This window comes from Ochotona curzoniae, unplaced genomic scaffold, assembly GCF_017591425.1.
Source record: "Ochotona curzoniae isolate NIBS_2020 unplaced genomic scaffold, NIBS_Ocur_1.0 scaffold_1037, whole genome shotgun sequence".
NCBI classification, from domain to species: domain Eukaryota; kingdom Metazoa; phylum Chordata; class Mammalia; order Lagomorpha; family Ochotonidae; genus Ochotona; species Ochotona curzoniae.
Genome location: NW_024467083.1, coordinates 18388277 through 18412216, shown reverse-complemented (window position 1 = coordinate 18412216; position 23940 = coordinate 18388277). Strand labels below are relative to the sequence as shown.

At 46.2% G+C, this 23940-nt stretch overlaps 1 protein-coding gene across 1 annotated transcript in view; it reads right to left on the bottom strand.

Annotated features, from left to right (window-relative positions):
• AHCYL1 (adenosylhomocysteinase like 1) overlaps positions 1-23142 on the bottom strand; it is a 46411-nt gene extending 23269 nt beyond the window's left edge. The window contains exon 1 of the mRNA XM_040999231.1: positions 22672-23142. Coding sequence (XP_040855165.1) covers positions 22672-22791 — 120 coding nt within the window. The 5' untranslated portion in view covers positions 22792-23142. The remainder of the gene's footprint in view (positions 1-22671) is intronic.
• Between the last annotated feature and the right edge of the window lie 798 nt (positions 23143-23940).

Sequence of the window (23940 nt, the reverse complement as noted above, 5' to 3'; positions counted from 1 at the left end):
TTCTATTATACATCCCTTTAGGTACAGTGCACCACGGGTTAAGAGAAAAAAAAAGTGGATCTTCATCTCTATGATGCTATTGAACTTGTAACAAAGGTATTGATGTGAAACTAGGGTGGTACAAAAGAGAGTCCAACATCTTCTTGTAGAAATAAATGCTAGCACATGACCCATGTAGTTCTAAAAGGAGTAGTATAAGGACCAGATCACCATTACCCATGGGTAGTAGTAATAACACTGATAAAAGGGACATTGACAATCTCAAGTGACCACAAGATTACATCACAGGTTACATCACAAGATTTTATTACGTGTGGTACAAACAACTAGGAAGTGTAGTAAGATAAGACTCACAGGTACAATTTTTAGATTTGATATCATATTATCTTACATTAAGGCAAACATGATATCTGACCTTTTGGGATTGGCTCATTTCCCTTAGCATAATGGTCTCCAGTTGCGCCCATTTGTCCATAAACAAATGTATTTCATTTTTATTAATAGCAGAGTAGTAGTCCATAGAGTAGACGAACCACAGTTTCTTTTTTTTAAAGTATTCTTTTTTTTTTTAAATCATAAAGTCAGACATACAGAGAGGAGGAGAGACAGAGCGGAATATCTTCCCTCTGATGATTCACTCTCCAAGTGACTGCAACAGCCGGTGCTGAGCCAATCCAAACCCAGGATCCAGGAACTTCTTCCAGGTCTCCCACGCAGGTGCAGGGTCCCAGGGCTTTGGGTCGTCCTCAACTGCTCTCCCAGGCCACAAGCAGTGAACTGGATGGGAAGTGGGGCTGCTGAGTTTAGAACCGGTGCCCATACAGGATCCTGACGCTTTCAAGACGAGGACTTTAGCTGCTAGGCCACCATGCCAGGCCCAGTGAACCATAGTTTCATCATCCAGTCCTCTGTTGATGGGCATTTCGGTTCGGTTGCTTTCATGTTTTTGCAACTATTGATTGTGCTGCTATGAACATAGGGTTGCACGTTGGTTTCTCATGTAGCAGGGTCTTTTGTATATACTCCTAGAAATGGTATTGTTGGGCCATATGGTAGGTGGATCTTCAGTTGCCTGAGTATTTTCCATACTGATTTCCATAGTGGTTGCACCAGCCTGCAACCCCACCAGCAGTGGAGTAGGGTTCCTTTTCCCTGCATCCTCGCCAGCAGGTGTTGTCATTAATTTTCTGAGTGTGGGCCATGCTTACTGAAGTTAAATGGTATCTCAGTGATGTTTTTATTTGAATTTCCCTTATTGCCAGGGAGTTTAAGCATTTTTCCACATGCCTACTAGCCATTTGGATTTGTTCTTTTGAAACGTGTCTGCCCATTTCCTTCATCCATTTCTTGATTGGTTTGTTTGTTTTGTTGTTCCCATTGTTCTGCAGTTCTTTGTATATTTTGGAAATTAGCCCCTTATCTCCTGTGTAGTGTGCAAAGATCTTCTCCCATTCTGTTGGTTGCTTTTTTACTTTCTTGATTGTTTCCTTTGTTGTACAGAAGCTTTTTAGCTTAATGTAGTTCCATTTGCTTATTTTGGTCTTGACTTGCTTTGATTTTGATGATTTTTCTAGGAAATCTGATTACACCTATATCTTGCAAAGTGTATCTACTTTTTCTTCCAAAAGTTTGATGGTTTCTGCATGTAGGTTTGGGTCTTTTATCCACTTAGATTTGATCTTTGTGTATGGTGAAAGGTGTGGATCTTGCTTCTTATTTCTGCAGGCTATTAACCAATTGTCACAACAGTATTTATTGAAGAGACCTTCCTCTTCCCCCTGGACTATGTTTTGTTTTCTTGTAGAAGATTAGATGGCTGTACATGTGTGGGTTCCCTTCTGATGTTTCTATTCTACTCCATTGGTCTTCTTGTTTCTGTGTCAGTACCAGGCTATTTTGGTAACTACCACCCAGTAATATGTCTGAAGGTGTGGAATCCTTCTCACTAGGTTCTTATTCTTCAGGATGGTTCTGGCTATTCTTTTTTTTGTGCGTGTGTTTTCAGATGAACCTTTGTATCATTTTTTCTAGCTCTATGAAGAATGATCTTAGTGTTTTGACTGGAATCATGCTGAATGTATATATTGCTTTTGGGAATATGGACATTCTGATAATATTGACTTTGCCCATCCAGGAACATGATATGTTTCTCCACTTTGTGAAGTCTTCATAAATGAAAAAAATCAACAGCCATAGTGTACACAAATAAGTCCAAGGCTGAAAAAGAACCAACCAGCATGCTACTCTTCAAAATAACAAAGAAAATGAAACACCTGGGAATAAGCCTAACTAAAGATATGGAAGACCTCTACGAGGAAAACTATAACACATACCTGTATTCTACAAAAATGTGCCAGCTGACCTCATTTTCTTCCAACACTGAACTGTCACTGAGTTTAGGTTTTGGACTTTGTTGATTAAAATCTCCCCTCACTGTTATCACTGTTGTGCTTTCCACTTATTTTCCCAACTTTATTCCAGTCATTTTCAACACAGAACACTTTAAAAAAAAACACAGTACAATAAAGACTTACATACTCTCCACCTAGACTGAATCTTCCCATTGCCCATACTAGGTTTCTTTTATTGTATATACATACACACAAACACATACTTTCACGTTTTTCAAGAAGAAAACAGTCTGCAAACAATAACATTTCCTTAATTTTTCAACATGTGTCCTCTAAGTATGAAATTTTTCTCCTACAGCATCTCACTGACATTACCACATATTATCAACAGGGCCCAGCATAGTAGCCTAGTGGCTAAAGTCCTCACCTTGCACATTCTGGGATCCCACACAGGTGCAGGTTCTAATCCAGTGGGCCCGATTCCTATCCATCTCCCTGCCTGTGACCTGGGAAAGCAGTCGAGGCCTGGGGACCCTGCGCACATGCGGGAAACCTGAAAGAGGTTTCTGGCTTCAGATTGGCTCAGCTGCGGCCGAAGGGGCCATTTGGGGAGTGAACCACTGGACAAAAGATCTTTCTCTATGTCTCTCCTCCTCTCTGTATATCTGACTTTCCAATAAAAATAAAATAAATCTTTTAAAAAATCAAGAATTTTATACCATCAATATCTAGATTATATTCAAATGCAACCCGACTTTCTCAAGAACATTTCTTATAGTTGTGGATCCAACAGCTTCCTCCACCCTTTCAACTCCAAAGGGAACCAAAGTCCACAACACGCCTCCGATTGTTGGCTTCCCCTAGGCTCTCTGACAGAGAGCAGTCCTTGTGCTTTGTATTACCACTCCTTTCTCTCTCAGCGACTTTCCTTGGGAATCCAATCCAACCAAAACCTCCCACACTCTGAACTTCTCTGATGGTTTCTTGCCTGTAACTTGGAAGTCTAATGTGAATATAAAGAGTTTGTTAAAACTTCAGTGGGGTTGATTCATAGGTGACATGGTATACTTCAATCTGGGAGGTCCATGACATTCTGTGGTTCCACTATTACTTATGCTGGTTATGCATCTGTGGTTGAAGTGAGACCAGCAACCCTCCCTTTGAAAGACACAATTTGTCTTTTGCAAGTAAAGGTTGTTCTGTTAGGTGCCACACATTGTTATCTGAGTATCTTGTTCCCTACTGACTTTACCGTCTGTGACTAATCCTTCCCTGAACCAATTCTACTGGGGAATGGCAGTTATAAAATCATAATCATGTTTTTCTGCTATTCTGTCCACATTCTTTTAGCTGCAAACTTTTCATAAATATAAGCATTATTACACTCTCTTTATAGTCTGGCATTCATATTTCTACTCAATATGTCACACTCAATTACACAAATGCTCACACTATCCCAAGCCTAGTAAGTGGAATCGCCTTCAAGTTGACTCCTCCATCCTTCTGACATGATTCTATTTTAGCATTAAAACAACAACAACAAAAATTAAAGCTGGGCCTGGCGGCATGGCCTAGCAGCTAAAGTCCTTGCCTTGAATGCGCTGGGATCCCATATGGGCGCCGGTTCTAATCCCAGCAGTTCCACTTCCCATCTAGCTTCCTGCTTGTGGCCTGGGAAAGCAGTCGAAGATGGCCCAAATGCTTTGGGACCCTGCACCTGTGTGGGAGACGGGGAGGAGGTTCCTGGCTCCTGGCTTCGGATCAGCACAGCACTGGCTCACTTGGGGAAGAAGATCTTCCTCTCTCCTCTCTTCTCCTCTCTGTATATCTGACTTTGAAATAAAAATAAATAAATCTTTAAAAAATTAAAGCTTTATTTATCTGAAAGGCAGAGTTAGAGGGAGAGTTAAAGATCCCCAGTTCATTCCCCAAGTGGCCACAACAGCCAGGGTGGGCCAGGTGGAAGCCAGGAATTAAGAATTTAATTCAGGTCTCCCAGACCAGTGCAGGAGCCCAAGAACGTAGGCCTTCCTTCCTGCTTTCCCAGGTGGGTTAGCAAGGAGCTGAATCAGAAGTGCAGCAGCAGCAGCGATTTAAACCTGCACTGGACGGGATCCTCGCCCGGAACCCTAACCTGCGGCGCCCAAGGCAGGTTCTTCTTCCCACTTTTATAACAAAACACGCACCAGGTAAACCTTGTTCTTTCTTTTCTCCAAACGGTATCAGTCACTTCTCAAATAAGCCCTTAAATCTTTCAATGGGTCATGGATTTAGAAATTATTATCTGAGTACCAAGTGTCCCAACTGCTTTTAGAGGGGTCTTTACTTTTAGCTTTTTCACATAAAGAGAAAAAAAAAATCATTGTGTTTAACACCTAAGTTTATACTGACATTTCTGCTTTGTTTTACTAACTTAAAAAAAAAAACCCTTAATTTTCTAACTTGTATCTCTTTTCTCATGTCAAAACTTTAGTCTCTATTAACAATATATACTTACTTAATTTACTCTGTAACATAAAATTGTTTCAAAATGCAAAGACCAACATTATTGCTAAGCATAATGTACTGAGGGAAGTATCAAAGATTTCATGGAAATTCTTAGGATATACTTAACATGGGATGCATAACCTTTTTTAGTCATGTGTATAATCAATTATAAATATTAAACAAGGCTTCCTAGATAATACTCATTTGTGCTTATGAACAATTTTAAGGCTCTACTTTTATTTCTGTTTATTTCTGACTATATGGCCTGGTGCAATGGTGAATGACTAAATCCTCACACCAGGATCCCATATGGGCACCAGTTTGTGTTTTGGCTGTTCCACTTCCCATTCAGCTCCCTGCACCTACATGGGAGACCTAAAAGAAGCTCCTGGCCCTTGGCTTCAAATCTGCTCAACTCCGGCCTTTGCAGCCACTTGGGTAGTGAACCAGGGGACAGATCTCTCTCTCTGTAAATCTACCTTTCAAAAAACAAACAAACAAACAAACCTAATCTTTATTTCTGACTATAAAATCTACAGGTCTCAAAGTTCAAAGTTACACTGCCTCACTTCTGTTCCTGTTCTCGACACTCTGCTCCTTCCTTCCCATTTGTAGTTTATCCATTTGTTGCTTTTCTTTTTTTGTAGAAAAGGGCAGAAGCAAATATATATTTACATTCTTATTTTTCCTTTAATACTCAAAAGGCAGTATATTCAAAATAGTTTGTACCTTTTTTTTTCACTTTCACACCATTTTTAAAAGATTTTTTAAAAAAAGATTTATTTATTTATTTTTATTGGAAAATCAGATATACAGAGAAGATGAGAGCCAGAGAGGAAGATTTTTCATATGTTGATTCACTCCCCAAGTGGCTGCAACAGCCAGAGCTGAGCCAATCTGAAGCCAGGAGCCAGGGTCCCAGGGTTTTGGGCCATCCTCGACTGCTTTCCCAGGTCACAAGCGGGCGCTGAATGGGAAGCGGGGTCCCTCGGGTTAGAACTGGTGCCCATATGGGATCCCGGCATGTACAAGGCGAGAACTTTAGCTGCTAGGCTACTACACTGGGTCCTGAAATAATTTTTTAGTTTTATTTCAAAGGTAATTTTTCTATAGAAAGAAAAGGAGAAATAGGAAAGAGAGATTTTCCTTCTACTGGTTCACTCCCCAAATTTCTTCAATGACTGGACTGAAGTTGTATGAAGCAGGATACTGGAGCTTCTTTTGGATTTCCTTTGTAGGTGCAGAGGACCAGGGACTTGAGCCATGAGCTGCTTTCCCAGGCTGCAACAGGAGGCTAGATCGGAAATGGAGCAGCTGGGACACAAACAAGCACCCAGATGGGATGCCGGTTCTGCAAGTGGAGGGTTAGTTGCTGTGCCAGCATGTTGGCCTCTCAAATAATTAATTTTTAAAAATAATTAAGTTACAGGGCCTGATACAATAGCCTAGTAGCTAAATCTTTACCTTGCATGCGTTGGGATCCCATATAGAAGCCAGTTCATACCCAGTTCGTATCCCATTGCTCCACTTCCCTTCTAGCTCCCTGCTTGTGGCCTGGGTAAGTATTAGAGGATGGCCCAAAAGCCTTGGGACCCTGTACCCACATGGGAGACCCACTGGAGGCTCTTAGCTCCTGGCTTTGAATCAGTTCAGGTCCAGCCACTGCAGCCAGAGATCCTTCTCTGTCCTTCTCTTTGTAAATCTGATTTTCCAATAAAAATGAATAAATCTTAAAAAATAACAATTAGCTACAAGTCAAGTTAACTTGGCTCAGTCTCTCTACACAGTCAAAAACTGTTGATTTTTATATGCTATAAACCAATAATAAAATGGTGTGAGTGCCTGGCATGGCATCCTAGTGGTTAAAGTCTTCACCTTGAACATGCCAGGATCTCACATAGGCATTGGTTTGTGTCCTGGTTGTCCCGCTTCTTATCCAGCTCCCTGCTTGTGGTCTGGGAAAGCAGTCGAGGATGGGCCAAAGACTTGGGATCCTACACCCGCATGGGAGATTCAGAGGAGGCTCCAGGTTCCTGGCTTTGGATTGGATCAGCTCTGGCTGTTGTGGTCACTTGGGGAATGAATCAATGGATGGAAGATCTTCCTCTCTGGCTCTCTTCTTCTCTGTATATCTGACTTTGCAATAAAAATAAATCTTTTTAAAAAAATATTTGAAAGACAGAAAAACAAAGAGGTATCTTTCATCTACTGGTTTACTCCTCAAATGTCCATGACAGCTGGGGTTGGACCACTGTAAAGTCAGGAGTCAGGAATTAGATCCAGGTCATCTTGTGTGGGTAGCAGGTGCCAAGTATACCTAGGTCATCCTCTGCAGCCCTCAAGGCACACTAGCAGGAAGCTGAAATATCCAGGCACTTCAGTATGGGATGTGGGTGTCCCAAGGGGTGGCTTTACCACCTGGGTTATACCATTCACTTCCGCAGTAAATTATTAACCTTCTCTTGCAGTTCACTCTAAAGCCAACGTTGATTTTAAATGAAGCTCACAGGCAGTTGTTAACTGGAAAACCTTACTGCAAGTTTTGCTGAAAAAAAAAAAATCTTCTAAGGAGATGAAAATCTGTCAATTGTTTATGGACATTACTCTTGACGTAAATGCTATTGCAAGAAACTGTAACACCAAAAGCAAGCCATCAGCAGCCTGCTTTAGAAGGAACATGGGCCTCATGCATTTTGGAAGCCAATGCCATGTGTGCAGTTTTCTTAGCCTACCCAGAAGGAAGGTAAGTAAGTGATGTGGCATAAAAATCTTTCTTCTTTCACTTCGAAGCTTAGCTCCATTTAGGTTGTAAGCCATTACCTTTCATGAATTCAAATCAAATTCACCTATTTTTAGGAGTGGCTGGATCTCAGCTTAGCATTCAGGAAGGCTAGGCTATATCTAACCACAGGGGAAAAAATGACAAACCCTTGCCAAGCGTACCTGGGCAGTAGCAGAACCTTCAGTGGATTCCAGGAAGCAGCAGCTGATCCCATGCTAACATCCAACAAAGTTTAAGGAGACAGAAACCAGATTGGCTCTGCCACATCAGTACCCCCAAAATTCAACACTGAATAAAACTAATCTGACTTTAAAGACCTAATGTAAAATGGTGACCATGCAATAGCAATTATTGTTTCCAAACATGCGCAGGTCAATGGGACCTTTCAGAATCTACTCTGTAGTTAAGACCACACAGGTTCAGGTTAAAGAACAAAGTGAAATCCTTTCAAAGATCAGCTACAGTTTATTTTAGCTTTATAGGTCTTAAAAACACGAAACAGCCCTCCATGTAAGACATAGAGATAAAATACACAGAATCTATCAACCAGTGATATCAAACCATCTTAAAAGTATAACTAATATTTCATTCCAAAGAATATTTGCTATGTTCTTCATTTTCTAATCTGAATCTGAGATATATGTATTTGATTTTAGACAAAAGTCTCAGTATAAAAGCAGGACCTTAGATCAGGGTTGGGGAATCCTTTTTCTGTCTAGGGTCATTTGGATATTTTATAACATCATTTATGGGCCATATTAAAAGTGTCAACTTAAAAATTAGCCTGCCATAGATTTATTACATTTTGAGTCCCACCTGTGGGCTGTCTTGCCACGGCCACACAGAATGATTCTGTGGGCCTTATATGGCTAGTGCCCCGATGGTTGCCATGCCTGTCTTGGATGTCCTGTAAGAAACTGGTGAAAAGAACTCTTGCCTAAGTTCCTACTGGGTGTTATTTAAAAGTAAGAGGAACCCACTGCTCCTGCCTACATACAGTGTAGTCCCCACCCTCTCCATCTCTCAGATTGGAACACAGAAGTTTGGGCTCTCCTGATTTAGGACTTTCTCAAGAGCCTTTCGCAGCACAGTGCACAAAGGCACAAATATAAAGATTTTGTGCTTTACACTGCACAGAAAACCAAAAGATTCAATTTTGTACCCGAAGTTACTTGGCAAACTTTATCGACATATAATACTGCCAGAACATCATCCATTTACATATTTTTCAAACCATTTTTGGTTAGTTCTTGACCAATCAAGAACCAGCCTCAGCACATGATGCATCTTACATAGGTAACTGAGAGAAGTAGCTTGAAATACACACTTTCTAGTACAGTAAACTCCCAGATCCAGTACCTAGATGTCTAGGCCTATCTGGTTTAAGTGATCTACCTCAACAAACACTGGTGGTTTTCACTTTACAGAGCACTTACATCTTCAAAAATTTCTGGAATCCCACCAGTGCTGCATCTACATTTCACAGAGAAGACAGAAGGGGGGTGGGGGTGGGGGAGAAGTGACTTGCTTAAGGCCATTTGCTACCAACACAGACCAAAAGGCAGAAACACACACCCTCAGGCTCAGCAGTTTTTCCTCTTTGGCACCCAGCCACTTTCTCTGGTATCTTCAATGGGTCAGTTTACGGAATAGTCTCGCATCGCGTTCAAGCCTCCTGAGCGGCTCAGAACAACACCTGGACATCTGTGAGCCTTTCAGAGGAAAAAGAATCCTTCAGCTTCCCAAATCTCAGTTAATGCTGGCAGCAATGAGGAGGCAAAGAAAGGAAGAGTTTTCACCTGGGATGCTCACATCCATGTCCAAAGACCTGGGCTCAAGCCGTGTCCCGTTCCTGACACAATCTTTCAGCTAATGTATAGCAGGTGCTAATTGAAGCAGTTGGGTTTCCACCACCCATGAGGCAAGCCTGGATTGTTCCCCTGGCTCCTGGCTTAACCTGGTGTGGCCTACTGCTAATATTTAGGAAATGACTCAGCAGATGGGAGCTGTTTCTCAAATAAGAAAATCAACAAATTAAAGTCACCACTGAATTACTAAAAGAGGTTGCTCCTTAGCCTTGGAAAGAGTGAAGAGGGACCAGAAAAGTGTAAACACTGCAAAGCAACAAGTTCAGTTCTAATACTTACTTCCACTGTCTTTTACAGATGAAGTTGACAGGAGAAGAAGGTATGGCAATATGACCCTGCTGTCATCACTTGGGCAAAAGACATGAACTCAGTATTTCCTATTTGCATCTAATCCACCTGTGTATATAAACGGGCTTTTCTTTGTTTAAAGGTTTACCTATTTAGAAAGTCAGAGTTATAAAGGGCAGGGGCGGGGGGAGAGACAGAAAAAGAGATAGATTTTTTTCATTTGCTAGTTCACTCCTCCTAGAGGGCCACAAAGCCAGTGCTGGGTTGGGAGGAAGTCAGAAGCTAGCCATCTTTGGCTGCTTTTCCCAGGTTATTAGCAGGTGACACTGGATCAGAATTGGAACTCCTGGGACTTGAGTCCGCATCCAGATGGGAAACCAGCATTGTAGGCAACAGCTTTGCTCACTACACTGTAACACTGGTACCCTATACAAGGACATTTTCATTTTGACATGGTTAAAGTCAATAATTTTTTTTTTGCTGTTCATGTTTACAAATTACCATATTTTTTGAGACATGCAACAGACAATGTATTTTAAATGTGTGGGGACTTTGCTTTCACACTAACCCTTCCTAGCATTTTGCTAGGTGGTCTGCCACTCAAAAAAGCACCTGTTCCAAGTCATCTTGGTTCTCATGACTGAAGACCTGAGTGAAGGTGAGTTTTCCCAACACAAAAGAAAAGGAGCTCATGTTTTATTCTTTTTATTTTTTTTAAAGATTTATTTATTGTTATTGGAAAGTCAGATATACAGACACAGAGCGGAAGATCTTCCGTCTGACGGTTCACTCCCCAAGCAGTGACAACAGCCAGAGCTGAGCTGATCTGAAGTCAGGAGCCCATAGCCTCCCCTGTGGGTGCAGGATTCCAAGTCTTTGGGCCGTTCTGGACTGCTCTCTCAGGCCACAAGCAGGGAGTTGGATGGAAAGTGAGGCCACCAGGATTAAAACTGGCACCCAAATGAGATCCCGGTGCGTGCAAGGCGAGGACTTTAGCCACTAGGCTACTGTGCTGGGCCCTACTTTCCTTTTAAAGATAAACTTTTTTCATTGATGCATTCTCACCTCTCTGACTCTATCATGACAAGAAAACTTTTGTAAGACTGTAAGCTTTATTGAACCAATCAGGACTCAGGTTAGTTGAACAGATTATTTAAACTATTCAATTAAATGATCTACTTGTATAGAATCTGAAAAAGTCAAACTCACAGAGTAGAACAGGGGCTAAAAGGTGAGAGATGGAGAGGTGTTCAAAGGGCATAAGATGAGGAAATTTGGAGAGCAAAAGTACAGCACGGCGATTACAGTTAATAATTATGTTCCAGATAAGGGACATTTGCTGAGAGTAAGTAGTAAGTATTCTTACCACATACCCAAAAAAAGTACCCGTGAGGCGATGGAGATGTTAATTTGCCTGACTGTAGTACTCATTTCATACCACACTGTATACCTTGAATAAATACAACTTTTACTAGTCAGTTCCACTTTAATTACACTGAAGGAACTGTAAAAAACAAAATAAGTACTCACTGAATATATAAAAAGCTTCCATATATGGTTTAAGAACAGAATTTTTCTAAAAACTGAACAGCAGATTTTAGCTACATAGTTTCAAAATCTCAATATAACTGCAAGACAGATGTATACAGAGCCAGGAACCAGGGTCTGAAATTGTTTTGGTCATTTAAACAATTTATTTTTATCTTTTTGCGTGGTCATTTTAGAAGGCTTCTTTTAAAACAGCTGAGGGCAGGCGCTGGCCTCGCAGTCAGGACAGCTGTATCTTGCATGGAATGCCTAGTTTGATCTGGACCTGGGCTCTGGACTCCAGCTTCCTGCACTGCAGACCCAAGGAGCCAGCGGGGCTAACTCAGCTAACTACTGCTGGCACCACGTGGGAGATGTGGATTGGCCTCCCAGCTCCTGCTGTGGCCCAGTGCTGTCCCAGCCATTCTGGCCATTTGGGGAGTGAACCAGCAGTGTGAATCTCTCTCTCTCAAGTAAATAAACTTGAGAGGAGGAGGAGGAGGGGAAGAGAATGAAAATAACTGGTGTGTGAGATTATATCCCCTTCTAGTGGGCAGCCTGAGCATTAATGCAGCAATGATCAAACCATGAGATGTTATATTAATTCAAGGTTTCACAGCAAAATGGTTTCCCCATATGTTGGAGAACACAGAGCCTTCCGACTCCTCTGGGGAGGGCTTGGGGACCTTGCTCTTTGACAAGATTTGGCCCTGTGTTAGTGCAGCATGGAAGGCCTCCATGACAGCCCTTACTCAGCAATCTTCAATGTGCGTAAAGAAGATTCCTCTGAGATACTAGAGGAGAAAACAAGAATACCCCTGGTAAGGAGTCCCTGGGGGAGATCTTGGCCTGTAGCTGTACAGAGTCAGGTTCCAGAAAGGGAAAAGCAGAATTTGCACCAACCTGCACGCTTACTGTGCTCTAAGCATGATTCTTTTTCCCTGGACCCCAAACAAAATCCCATCCATGTCTGCAGTTCACGCCGTAAACTGTACCTACCACCTGGTCACTCTTTCAAGTCAAACATCGATCTTCTGGGACAGACATATCAACACAGGACTGAATAAACCAAACCCTCACCTGGCCTCCCTCTTCACAATTCTGGGTCCTGGCTGGGAGCACAACGATCCTGACAGAACCTTTCATGACTACAAAGACATTTTTGGGAGACTCTGACAGTAGCCCTCTCCAGCTATGCAGTTCACCAGCTCAGTCAACTGACTTTTGCCCTTTCCCATTTCCCCTTCTTTAGCCTTTATTGTATCAGCAACTGTCAACCTCAGCAACAAAGTCAACTCTTCTAAGACTTCCTGTGGCTTCTTTGAATACAGAATTTCACTAAAATATTCTCTAATGATCTTATCAATTTTAATATCACCCTCAGTCCCAGAAATTCCTAAAATAAATTAGTATGTCAGGAAAGCTCTTCTATTCTGACCTGAGATTTCTGAACTAGCGGTAGTTGTTTTCGTAGGGTCTGAATCTTCGTTTGTTGACATATCCTGACTGCACAGGTCCTGGGACACAAACGGTGCTCACTCCCAAGCTGACAAAGCTACCTGATTTTTGGGGATGGCTTGCTCTGAGCATCTTGGCAAGGAGAATAAAGGCAGACTACCTGGCTTTTGTCCATGATCAAAATTATCCAACAGGTGGCTAACCACATTATCATCCCAACATCCGATTTCCTAACCCTTGGAGGAAACCCTACTACATAACTTAAAAAGAGTGCTTATCCATCTGAGCTCTTTCAAGTTGTTCTGGAAAGCTACTTCACTTGCCAGCCCATCCTCTACCTGCCCCTGTCCACTCTAGACTCAGCCATTCAGCTATCCTGATTAAGTAGATCTATGGTTCTTAAGCAAGGCTCCTAATGTGGCCTACCCCTTCCATCACACCCTACTCTGTGCTGAGGCACAATCCAAGTAGAGCCTGAAAAAGCAAACACAGATAAAGACACTCAAGAAACACAGGGAGCAAATGGATTAGCTATACCTCTGTCAGAGCTAAAACAAATGAGTCACAGAAGCTGGGAATCTACCTTTAACCCCACCTCCACCAGTCAGTATACACAATGCAGGGTTAGGAGACCATTACAAGGAGGTTGTCTGAGAGAGGCTAGACGTACTCTTACAATGTTTTTATCAAATGTAGGAAAAACTGCCAAAGTGCTCTCATTCCAAACATGCCCAGCACTCAGCTAATCCCTTCCCTGTGGAGTCAGAAAAGAATGTGCAAAACTGTGACCCTTTCCTCTCCAAACAGGAGAGGCTTCCGCTCCTGAACGCGAAGGCGGAGAAACCAACAACTCAATATTCCTAATTACATAAACAAGGTTAGGCAATAAGGTGCTTCTCCAATAGGTCCTCTTGTCCAAACTTTTATGAAAGGTCGATGTCCTTGATCCCACCGTGCCTTCTCTAAGAATCAAGCCTTTGCCTTGGTTCATTCTCAATTGGCAAACATGAAAAGAACTGCTCCCCAACCCCCCGTGATGTTTTCCTTTGAGAAATCCTAGGAAAGGATGCCATAGGTCAGCCCCTGCAGGATGCATTTTCCTTGAACTCACAATACAGCTTATTACACTGAGAACACCATGTCCCCAAATCCACTTGGTCTTTTTCTGCTATGGATCTGAAATAAACAGATTCTACAGCAGCTACAAGTCTGTTACCAAGGCCACTGTATTGATGAGTATAATTAACATTCCCAATTCATCTAGTCCCCAGCAGGACCAGCCAGCTGGGCTACTCTCCTGGAAGTTAAGAAGCCTGGTGCTCAGAAGCTGGGCACCAAATACTCATGTATTGAATGAGACGCTCAGTACCACCTGGCCACTAAGAACCGAGTTCTTAAAGCAAGAACTTATACTTCAACACATCTGCCACCTCTACAAAGCACCTATTCCAGTCAGTAGCAAAATTCTCAAGATTTCCCTTCTCTCTGAAGCCTGCCTAAATCATGTACTTTAAGGAATAATGCATCCAAAATTCAGTGCTAAACAGAGCTGGAGCTCCAGACTAGGACAAGCACAGGCTCAGTTCCCAGAAGACTGTAATTCTAAAGAAGGTGTGTTTTAAAGAGCAAGGGTACACGGGGATTTTGAGCATCAAGGTCAACTTCTGGCTCACAAAGGGTAGTCAGGACTGTGGAACAGGAACCAGGAGTTTGCTCAGCACCACCAGTCAAAACGGTTGTTACTTGTGGAGTCCTAACTTATAGTTCAAAATGAAAATGTTTCAGGCACAATTGACTTCCAAACCCCAACTCCCTTACTCCTTAAGACCATGTGTGAACTAGAATCCCAGTTTTATCCTGGACAGCATTCCTAATGCTAAGGGCTTACAACCCGCTTGTTTTGATGATGAGAAATTCAAATTACCTTCCCTATTGTCATTGCCTTGTGTTTCCAGATTACTGGGCTAAGAACTTGGAGGCCACGTATTCAGTCTTAGCCCTTAGCTGGCACTTCTCCCTCCTTCCTTTCCCTCTCTCTCTCTCTGTATTTTAATTTGAAAGACAGATTTTGCAGAGAGGAGAGACTGTGGTAGCCCCAGCACTTTCTAAACTGGTGGAAAGTTTCACCATTTCCTCATCTGCAGCTCCTGGCACTTCCTTACTCAGGCCAGGTGGGAGGGTTCTAAGCTAGAAAAACAACCAACCTGACAGGAAAAATGAGTCAAAGCTAACATGTGAATCCAACTTACTTTCTCCTGGGGTGATCAATCATCTTGCATTATTCAATCAGCTGTATCCTGGCAGTATCCTATGCCAGGAACTATGCCCATGCATATGCATGAGACATGGTCCTTACCCTCAACATGCTTCATCTGGAGGAATTAAATGATGGCAAGTCAGGTATCATAGTTTGATAAGCTGCACACTGATATCAAACCAATTCTGTGATACAAAGGGAGGCAAAATGCTCTGTTCAGATTTGCTATTTGATCTGGGATGTGGAACTCCCAATTCTGAACACTCCAATGGGAATCAGCTCTGGAACCTGGCAGCATATAAAAACCCTCGAAGGTGCTGAAATGTTGGTTTAAGTCTGTTAAGTTCCTGAGTTGGACCCTCAGGACATTTATAATAAGTCACCTGGGAAGCTGAGATGTCTCCCGGAGCAGGGAGTAACAACAACCAACAGGCTCACAGGACAAACTGCAGGCTGGAAATGGAATGGCTTAGCAGCTCCTGGACCCATAAAGGAGAGGGTTTGTGGCGCAGAGAGCTGACCTTCTAGATGACAGCTTTTCTCCCAAGGTCCACGGGTGAGTTTCAGGGAGTCTTGTAAGTCCTCCCAAAGCATATGCACGTTTTTATGCCCCTGAATTTTCCCGAGGGAAGAACCACGACTTTCCTAACATTCCTCAAGGGATCTGAATCTTCAAAGCTTATGAACCATTGTGCTGGTGTCTCATCCAGCAGCTTAATGGGCATGCCTTCCAAGAGGCTGTGAGAGGCCTGTTTTAACCTTTCAGGCAGGTCTGTCTGCAAACTCCTACAATCAGATGGGCGTGCGCATTTAGAAAACCCAAGGCGAAGGCTTCCTATCTACCACTCCAAAATGAACGGTCACAGTCCCGGAGAGCCCAGCTGAAGGTTCCTTAAAGCCTCTGAGGAGCAGACAGTAGGGCTGCCAGAGTGGGGCACATCTGAGTCTGTGAAGTGAGGCTTTCTAATAGGTAGGCTTTGGGACCTGAATGGAAATAGGTTACAGTCCCAAAGCTTTGAGTTGAGGTCAAGCCAGTCCTAGGGAAAAAGGATAAAGCAATTCCCATCTACACCCATGGAAGCCCAAGCCCCAACAGTCACCTTGAACAAGTAAGTATATGGAAAGTCAGGGCATTTATTAAAACAAAATAAAATAGAACAAAACATCCATTTCATTCAGGGGGTCTACGGTCCCAGCCCTGGGAGCAAACTCAGGTGATTCTCTGCCTCCACAGGCCTCATTGGCAGGCATAAGAGGCCCTGGATGTGTTGCCAACCCTTGCCTTCTGTGTAAGATCACACACACCCATCTCCTCCAAGGCTCTAACCCCTGCACCCTGCTACTTGTGAATTCAACAGCTGGCTACCACCAGGCTGTGGTCCAACTTAGATCAATACTGGTGTCTTGAGCACGAAGGCTTAGTGGGAATTGAAATGCTATAGGACACTTGCAAGTCTAGGAAGGGAGAGAAACACAAGCGGCAGGCATGCTGTTCCTGGGCAGTTCTTGGGACTGTAAAGCACGAAGCTTGAAGCAGGTCCAAGATGAACAGCATGGAACAGTGAGCAGTTCCAGGCCCCTCTTGCTTAGTAAGCCTCATTTCCATCACACAGCTGAGTACACGGTGTCCATTTCCAAGGAGGTGAACTGGCTTAGACTGGCAGTGGAGAAGAGGGTGAGCCCATTAGCTCTGCAGGTTAAGCACATAGGCCTGTCAGCTGAGGCATTGGGGCTATCATGGTAAGGCAAGGGCATGCCTGGATACTCCTATATTTGTGCTTCAAAGTCTTTCTAGTCTCTAGGGCTGCAAATACTACTCTTTACCAGTAGTTCATTACACTGTGTTCTTTATGTCTTGAGTGTGTGGTGAATGTTAAAGCCCCACTGCATACTGCTATGTAGTCCCAATCACTGTGCCGTTCCGAGACCAAGCCAGCAGGCTGAACCTTACTAAACTGAAGACAGAAAAACAAAAAATGAAAGCAGTCCTAGTCTCCACGTTCTGTAACTGCTGCAGAGCAAAGGCCGCTCATTTCGGCAGGAGACTATCAGTCATAACCCACCAAGGACAGGCTATTCAGAGCACAAAGAGGAGGGACGGGACGGATGGGAAATGCTAAACTCCCAGTTCAGAAGAGTCCTAGGATGTTTCATATCATTCAAGGATTCTATTTTGAGAAAACACTCCCTACCCCACCCCCACAAAATCTTCTATAGCCTGAGGACTAACTGGAGCCCGCTTAGCTCAGGATCTGACAAACACCACATTCTCCGACTACATCATGCCTTGGGGAGGTTTCGTGGGAGGACAGGTGCAGTAGAGCTCATCACGTTCCCACCACAAGCTCTAAGATTTCTCCTTGTCCACAGTCCCTGCTAAGAAACTGGTAATTTACAGTGTTCAACAGGAGTAAGTTACATGTCGGAAACTTACATTAGGGAAAATGATTTTCCTATTGAAAAATTCCAACAGAAGCACCTCTGATTTGGCTCTTTAAGAATATCTCAGGGCCTGTGTTGTAGGGTGGCAGGGAAGGTTACAGACCTGGCTACCCCACTTCCAAGCCAGCTCCCTGCTCATATGCATCAGAAAAGCAGCTGAAGATGGCACAAATGCTTGGGCCCCTGCCTCTCCTCCTCAGAGGAGACAGAGAAGAAGCTCCTGACTCTGGCCTGGCTCAGCCCCAACCACTGCCATGTGGAGAGTGAAACAGCAGATACAAGATCCCTCTCTGTCTCTTCCCTTCTCTGTGTTATTCTATCAAATAATCTTTTTTTTTTTTTAATGACTTATTTATTTTTACTGGAAAGGCAGATACACAGAGAGGAGCAGAGAGAGGAAGGTCTTCCCTCCGATGATTCACTCCCCAAGTGACTGCAGCAGCCGGTGCTGCACCGATACGAAGTCAGGAACCGAGAACCTCCTCTGGGTGTCCCATGCAGGTGCAGGGTCCCAGGCCTTTGGGCCATCCTCGACTGCTTTCCCAGGCCACAAGCAGGGAGCTGGACAGGAAGCCGGACAGGAAGCCAGGCTGTTGGGATTAGAACTGGTGCCCATATGGGATCCCGGTGCGTTCAAGAAGAGGATTTTAGCCACTAGGCCACTGAGCCAGGTCCTCAAACAATCTTTTAAAAACAACATCTCAAAATGGAGCTCCTATTTGACCTTTTGTGTCACATCATCCAGAGCATTATAAATAGGGTGAGTGCATTAACCTGGGAGCTGTACAGCGTAGCCGTCAGTGGACAGCACACTGGGAGTACAGGTACAAACCAGAACTGTACTAGGCAAACTAGGACATATGGTCACTCCAGGTATAAAGGAATAAACACTCAGGAAGTGCAAATTCTCTCAACTATCATCATTCCCTGTTTTACAGGGAATAAAAGGAGGCCCACATAAATAATTTATCCAAGGTCATTCAGCTATCAGATTGTAGAAACTGAAAGTGAACTTGAGTTGTAAGAACAAAATGGGGGAAGTTAATAAGGCCTTACGTAACAGCTAAGCAACCTGAGACAGAGAACTACTTGAGTGAGTCAAAGGCAAACATGGAAACCAGAAGAGCAACGGTGATTCTGATTTTATAGAAATTTCATTACTTGCTGACGTTATAGGAGGTGTGGACAGTGTCTGTAAGAGGCCTTAGGAAAGCACACAGTAAGACGCTGCCCAGCTCTGCATTCTCAACATCTCAGGCCAGAGAAGTACCGCATGCAAACATCTTCTCCCACGGGGATGCTTCTGACTGAGCTCAGTCAGGTGTGGTCCAACCACCGCTCAGTTCTGACTCAGCCTGAAGCACGTGTTCAGGGTAAGGGGAGTCGTTCTTTACAGAAATATAACATTCACAGTCCCCTTACTAATCAGTTCCTTTAAGTAACTACAAAGAGCACCAGAGTAACTTTACAGGTCATTCACTGCCTGAGGTGGCACAGTAAACCTACCAGCAGTTACAGCTAACTGAAATTCTAGGTGATTCTACCCATCAACCTATCCCTTACAGAAAAATTCACCAGATTATTACACAGGATAAGACACTCTGCAGTCACATGACATCCTCTTGATGAGGCAAAAAGCACAGAGCTGCAATCTTGCCAGCGAAGGGTCTAGATAATAGATTTCTCTATCACCACCAGCTCAATGTCTAAAGGGATGCGAAAGAACATGATTTGGAAACCAGTGTGTAATCAGCTCAACCAAACTAAGCAAGGTCAACACCTGCCGAGAAATCCTAAGAGCGTTCTCTCACACCCATTTCCTGCTCTGAGCTAATCACCGCCACACAGGAGAGAAGATTGGTTCTCAGTGATTCTTAGAAGCATTGGTGCAAATTCTCTAAGTCTAAACCAGGAAGAGGCTGTGAGAAAAAGGGCCCTTGGCACTGCTCCTATCTGGTTGCCATACCAACAGGGCGCATGTGCAGCCACACTCAGAGTATTTCTTAGTCTCAGCTGACTTCGGGTGAGTGCGTGCTACATATGCTTTATTCAAGCGGGGAATATTCTTACACACAACAGTAATTTCTTCTCTGTAATCTGCCAGCAGAAAAGGCTCAAGGGCAAACATCCTAGGCCTAATCTGTCATTCAGAAAAGTGTCCCCAATTCCCCCACCCCAATGTTCAGAAAACGGTGGGTGTTCCAAACAGCAGCCTTCCAGAGGAGCAGGCTTGGTGACCAAGATGGACATTTGGGCTCAGTTTATGAGCAGAGAGCCCACTGGACACAACGTCCATTCCTGGAGCCCCAAGGACACCCCCTCCTCCCCTTCCTCCCCGCCACATTACAAAGTTGCCAAGAAAGAGGGATAAGGAGCCAGTGTTTGCTGGCAACTCCATGACTGACTCAGTTCCCACTGGCCTTCAGTTAGGGATCTTCCTCAGCTATGGCACGACGTGCTCCAACCCTCAGAATCGCAGGTTTCCTGTGCTCCTTTGCCACTTTCCCAGCCACGTCGGAGTCACCAGTGCGTCGTGAGCCAGCCTTACCACGTGAATCACACGACAGCCGGCAATACTGGTCTGGAAGAACGCCCTTCAGGACACTGCACTACTAAGGAAACTGATCCGGGCCTCCCCTCAGCTCCTGGCTGCACGGGAGATGAGCCTCATCAACCAGCTGCCTAAGCTCTCGGAGCCACCACTGTTCCCTCCCACAGTTCTGACTTCCTACTTGTAAAAACATACTTGGAGACTCCCTTCTAACATGTATTTTTCGCTATCTTATTTCCCAATATGTCCCTGTCTCCCCCGTGTCAAACAATGGGCAGAGGAAACTGAGGAAGACCAACCAATTCATTTGAGGTGGTACCTATGTAGCCGGCTTCTTCGTACCCAGACATCTCAACTCCTGCTCCCTACTAGCAAGCCCTATCACACATATGGCACTGTGAGACGGTGGACCCCAAAAGGAGAAGGATTATAGTCGCAGAACCCAGACATGTATGCTTGTAATGGATGGCCATTCACCACACTCTTCAGCACACAAAGAGTAAAAAAAAAAAAGCGTCCTCCAAAAGTTAGGCCGGGATCTGATCTAAGGACCAGGAAGGTCACCCTGCAGTAACCTATATCCTCTGGCACCTAGACTGGCCTCAGCTCCCTGGGGACCTCAGCGCTTCGCCTGACCCAAGGATTTCTTGGTCAAGAGCCAGGCTGGGGTCATCCCAGGTAAAGGACGGTCCTAATCCAGCAGGCCCATTCCTCCCCCCGTTGAGTCCCGGGCCAAGCTGCTTGTCCCCTCGGCCGTTCCTCATGCTTTCACACATTATCCACACATGGCAGAGGTACAAAAGTGACTTCAAACGTCCTATTCAGCTGCAGTTCTGAGAAACACATCACCCAGGACTTGCTCGGTGACCTTGACGAGCCTGCAACCAATCCTTTAACTAAATAAACGCCTTTTATCGTCACAGGGGAAGGGTCATCAGGCCCCGGGAAAACACTTTGGGACAAAGGGCTGCATAAACGCAGAACACCAATGCTCAGAGCCAATAAGATGAATAAGAACCACCAGGCACACAGACCAGCAAATGGCAACTCACCCCAAGGTCTTCCCCCCCTCCCCATTCCTGGCAGACACTGCTTCTATTAGTCAGCCATTAGCCCTTGGCCTGACCACAACACAGAGAAAACGAGTGTCCACTCCTGACAGGCAGCCAGACACTCCAGGTACTAGCTGCCCAAGGGGGCAACAGGCATTTGAGTGCCTCCTGTACGCCAGGTACAGAGTGAGGCATAACAGAAGAGAGGCAAGCACCCATCTGGGATGCCCTGAAGCAGCTAGCCCAACAAGGGTTAGCCCCGGTGGGAGGACGAGGCCCGGGAATTGAGGTATACGGCCCTTCCCCGTCATACTCCTAACTCGGGGCACAGCCCTTACACACTCTGCTTTTAAGGGCTGCACCTGCATCTTGGCAGGCGCGCCCAGATTATAAAGCAGGCGGTTCAGCCAAGAGGCCAGAACACCAAGGCTCCCCTGACTCACAGTCAAGGGCCATGATCCGGCTAAGACCCTACAGGTACAGACTGGTGCAAGAGCAAAGTGACAGCACACAATCACGACTTGTCTTTTCAACTTCGCGATTCGTGTGACTGCACGCGCAGGCCGACTCTCCAAAGAGAGAAGAGGGGAGCTTTGCTGTTCAAGTGCAGGGGCCTTGAGAGTTGAGACTACTGCAAACCTTGCAGTGTGTGGCTTTCACAGGCCCGCACCCGCTTCCGAGCACAGGCAGAGACAGCCTTGAAACACTGCTTGCATACAAGGAGGAAGTGTTTACCTGGGCTTCGGGAAGGTCACCTCCTGTCAAAGGTTCCCGGCTGGGCTGTTAACTGCATGCGTGCTAGGTATGTGGAAAGTCAGGCCGCGCTTGGCAGGCAATGCTTAGCAAGCCCTTGGGATCCCCATGCTACCCTGTGGAGGGCCAAGTCAGACTGCACCCCCAAAGGTGACAGCTAGTACAAGAGAAAGCAGCAGGGTGGCCTCCACGCTCAGCCCCCGGCTCCAGGGACCCAGGAATCAACCAAGAATGAGCCATCGTTCATACCCACCCACCCACCCGCCGCACCCGAGCTCCTCCAGGGATGCCAGGCTCCAGCAGCAGCACCCCTGTCAACGCTTGCTGTCAGCAGCAACGAGCTACCTACGTCCCAGCCGCCGGAGACGGCAGGTGACAAGCTCGGTGCGGCGACAGCTTCACGCAGCCCAATCCCAAAGATTCACCACCCCCAGAAGCTCTGCCAACCTACCTGAGGGGGAGACTTCGGCATCTCCCTCTTCTCCCACTCCCCACTGGGCTGAGCAGCTTCGCTCCCTCCCACTGTCATCTTCCAGGTCCTACCTCACCCAAATCACAGCCGCCCATTTAAAAGCCTGGCTCTGATGGGGTCTCCAAAGGGTCCCGGAGGACCAGGGCCGAGGGACAAAGAAAGCAAAGCGAGGTCGGGGGGCGGTCTCTCCAGCCCGGGTGAGGCCTGAGGCGGCTGCCCGGCTGCTTCTCCCTCTCCCTCCGCTGTCCCCGATCGTCCCAAACCAAACCTCACCCAGGCCCCTGAGGTGCCAACCAGCCGTCCCCCGACCAGCACCACCCCGGTCCCTGCCTGCTCGCGCCCCCTCCGCGAGGCCGCAGCCCGTGGCCCTCGTCGTCACCCACCTTCTTGGGCGCCTTGGTGACGGTGGCCATGAAGGAGTACTTCTCGGCGTCCTCGATCTCCTTGGCCTGCTTCAGCTCCTCCCCGACCCCGGGCAGCGGCATCGCGTCAGGCACAGACATCCCCGGGCCGGCCCCGGCCTGCGGCCGCCCCGCCGCCCCCGCCTCCTGCGCTCACGCCCGCCCGCGCGCGGCGCCCACCCTCCCGCCGGGCCCCGCGCCGAGCCGCGTCGGCTGCCGAGGTGCTGCGGCCGGCGCCTCCTCGGCTCAGCAGCTCGCCAAGCCGCAGAGCGACGGCGGCCACGGCAGCAGCACCAGCCCTCGCACAAGCACCAGCGCGGAGCTCCGACCTGCCCGCGCCGCCACCTCCGCCGCACGCAAACACGTACGCAAAGTAAGGGTAGAGGGCGGCGACGCCACGTCAAGTACTGGCAGCTCTGGGGACCGGGAAGAGGCGGGAAGAAACGTCATTCTTCCTTGACGTCACCACGCTGGGCTGGGCCTCCCAAGTCGTCCTCATTTTTTTTTTTTCCCACGGGTGGGTCGGAGCTCCCGGGCTGAGGCGAGCATTTTGCGCCGCCAGGTGGCGCCATGAGCCCTGTGAGTGGCGCGTGTGGCTGCGAGGGCGCAGTGCTTCCTCGGAGGGTCTTTGAGTTACAGGGGTTTTTTTGGCGAGGCCTCAGAGGGGCCGAAGCAGCGATGCTTTGGAGCCAAGAGCAGAGCCTCACAGGACGCCTCTCACGGCCTTTGCTAGAAGATTCCAGCCCCGGAGACAGCGTGCTTACAGCCGCAAACCCTGCCCCAGGCCATTTTGATTAGAAACCCCTCCTCATGGGGGTTTAGGGTTTGCCTTTGACCTCACAGAGGGCAGAACGGACTCAATGTGCGGTCTGGTGGCTGCACCACCCTCGGTAGCTTGTTTCATCACCCCCTTCCCCCTGGGCCTTGCCTGTTTACAAGACCGTCAGCCCAAAGAGCCATTGCTGGGACAGGACCGATCGGGCAGTTTGGCGAGCAGGAGGCAGAGGGAGGCACTGCCCACTGCGGGCATCTTGGATCCTCACACCCTTTCTCAGGGGGAGTCCCTATGCGCAGACCCTGGGTAGCAAAGATGCATGTGATGCGTTTTATGTTTTGGAGAGGCAAGGCCTGCCTGTCAGCTGAGGTTGCCTGTCCTTTGAGGTGGCAGTGGCTTTGGTTGTGTGTCCTGTGGAAAGTCCAGTGCCCTCCCCTTGGCCTTCTGTGAATCGCTGGGGCTCCTGGGGGCTCTGG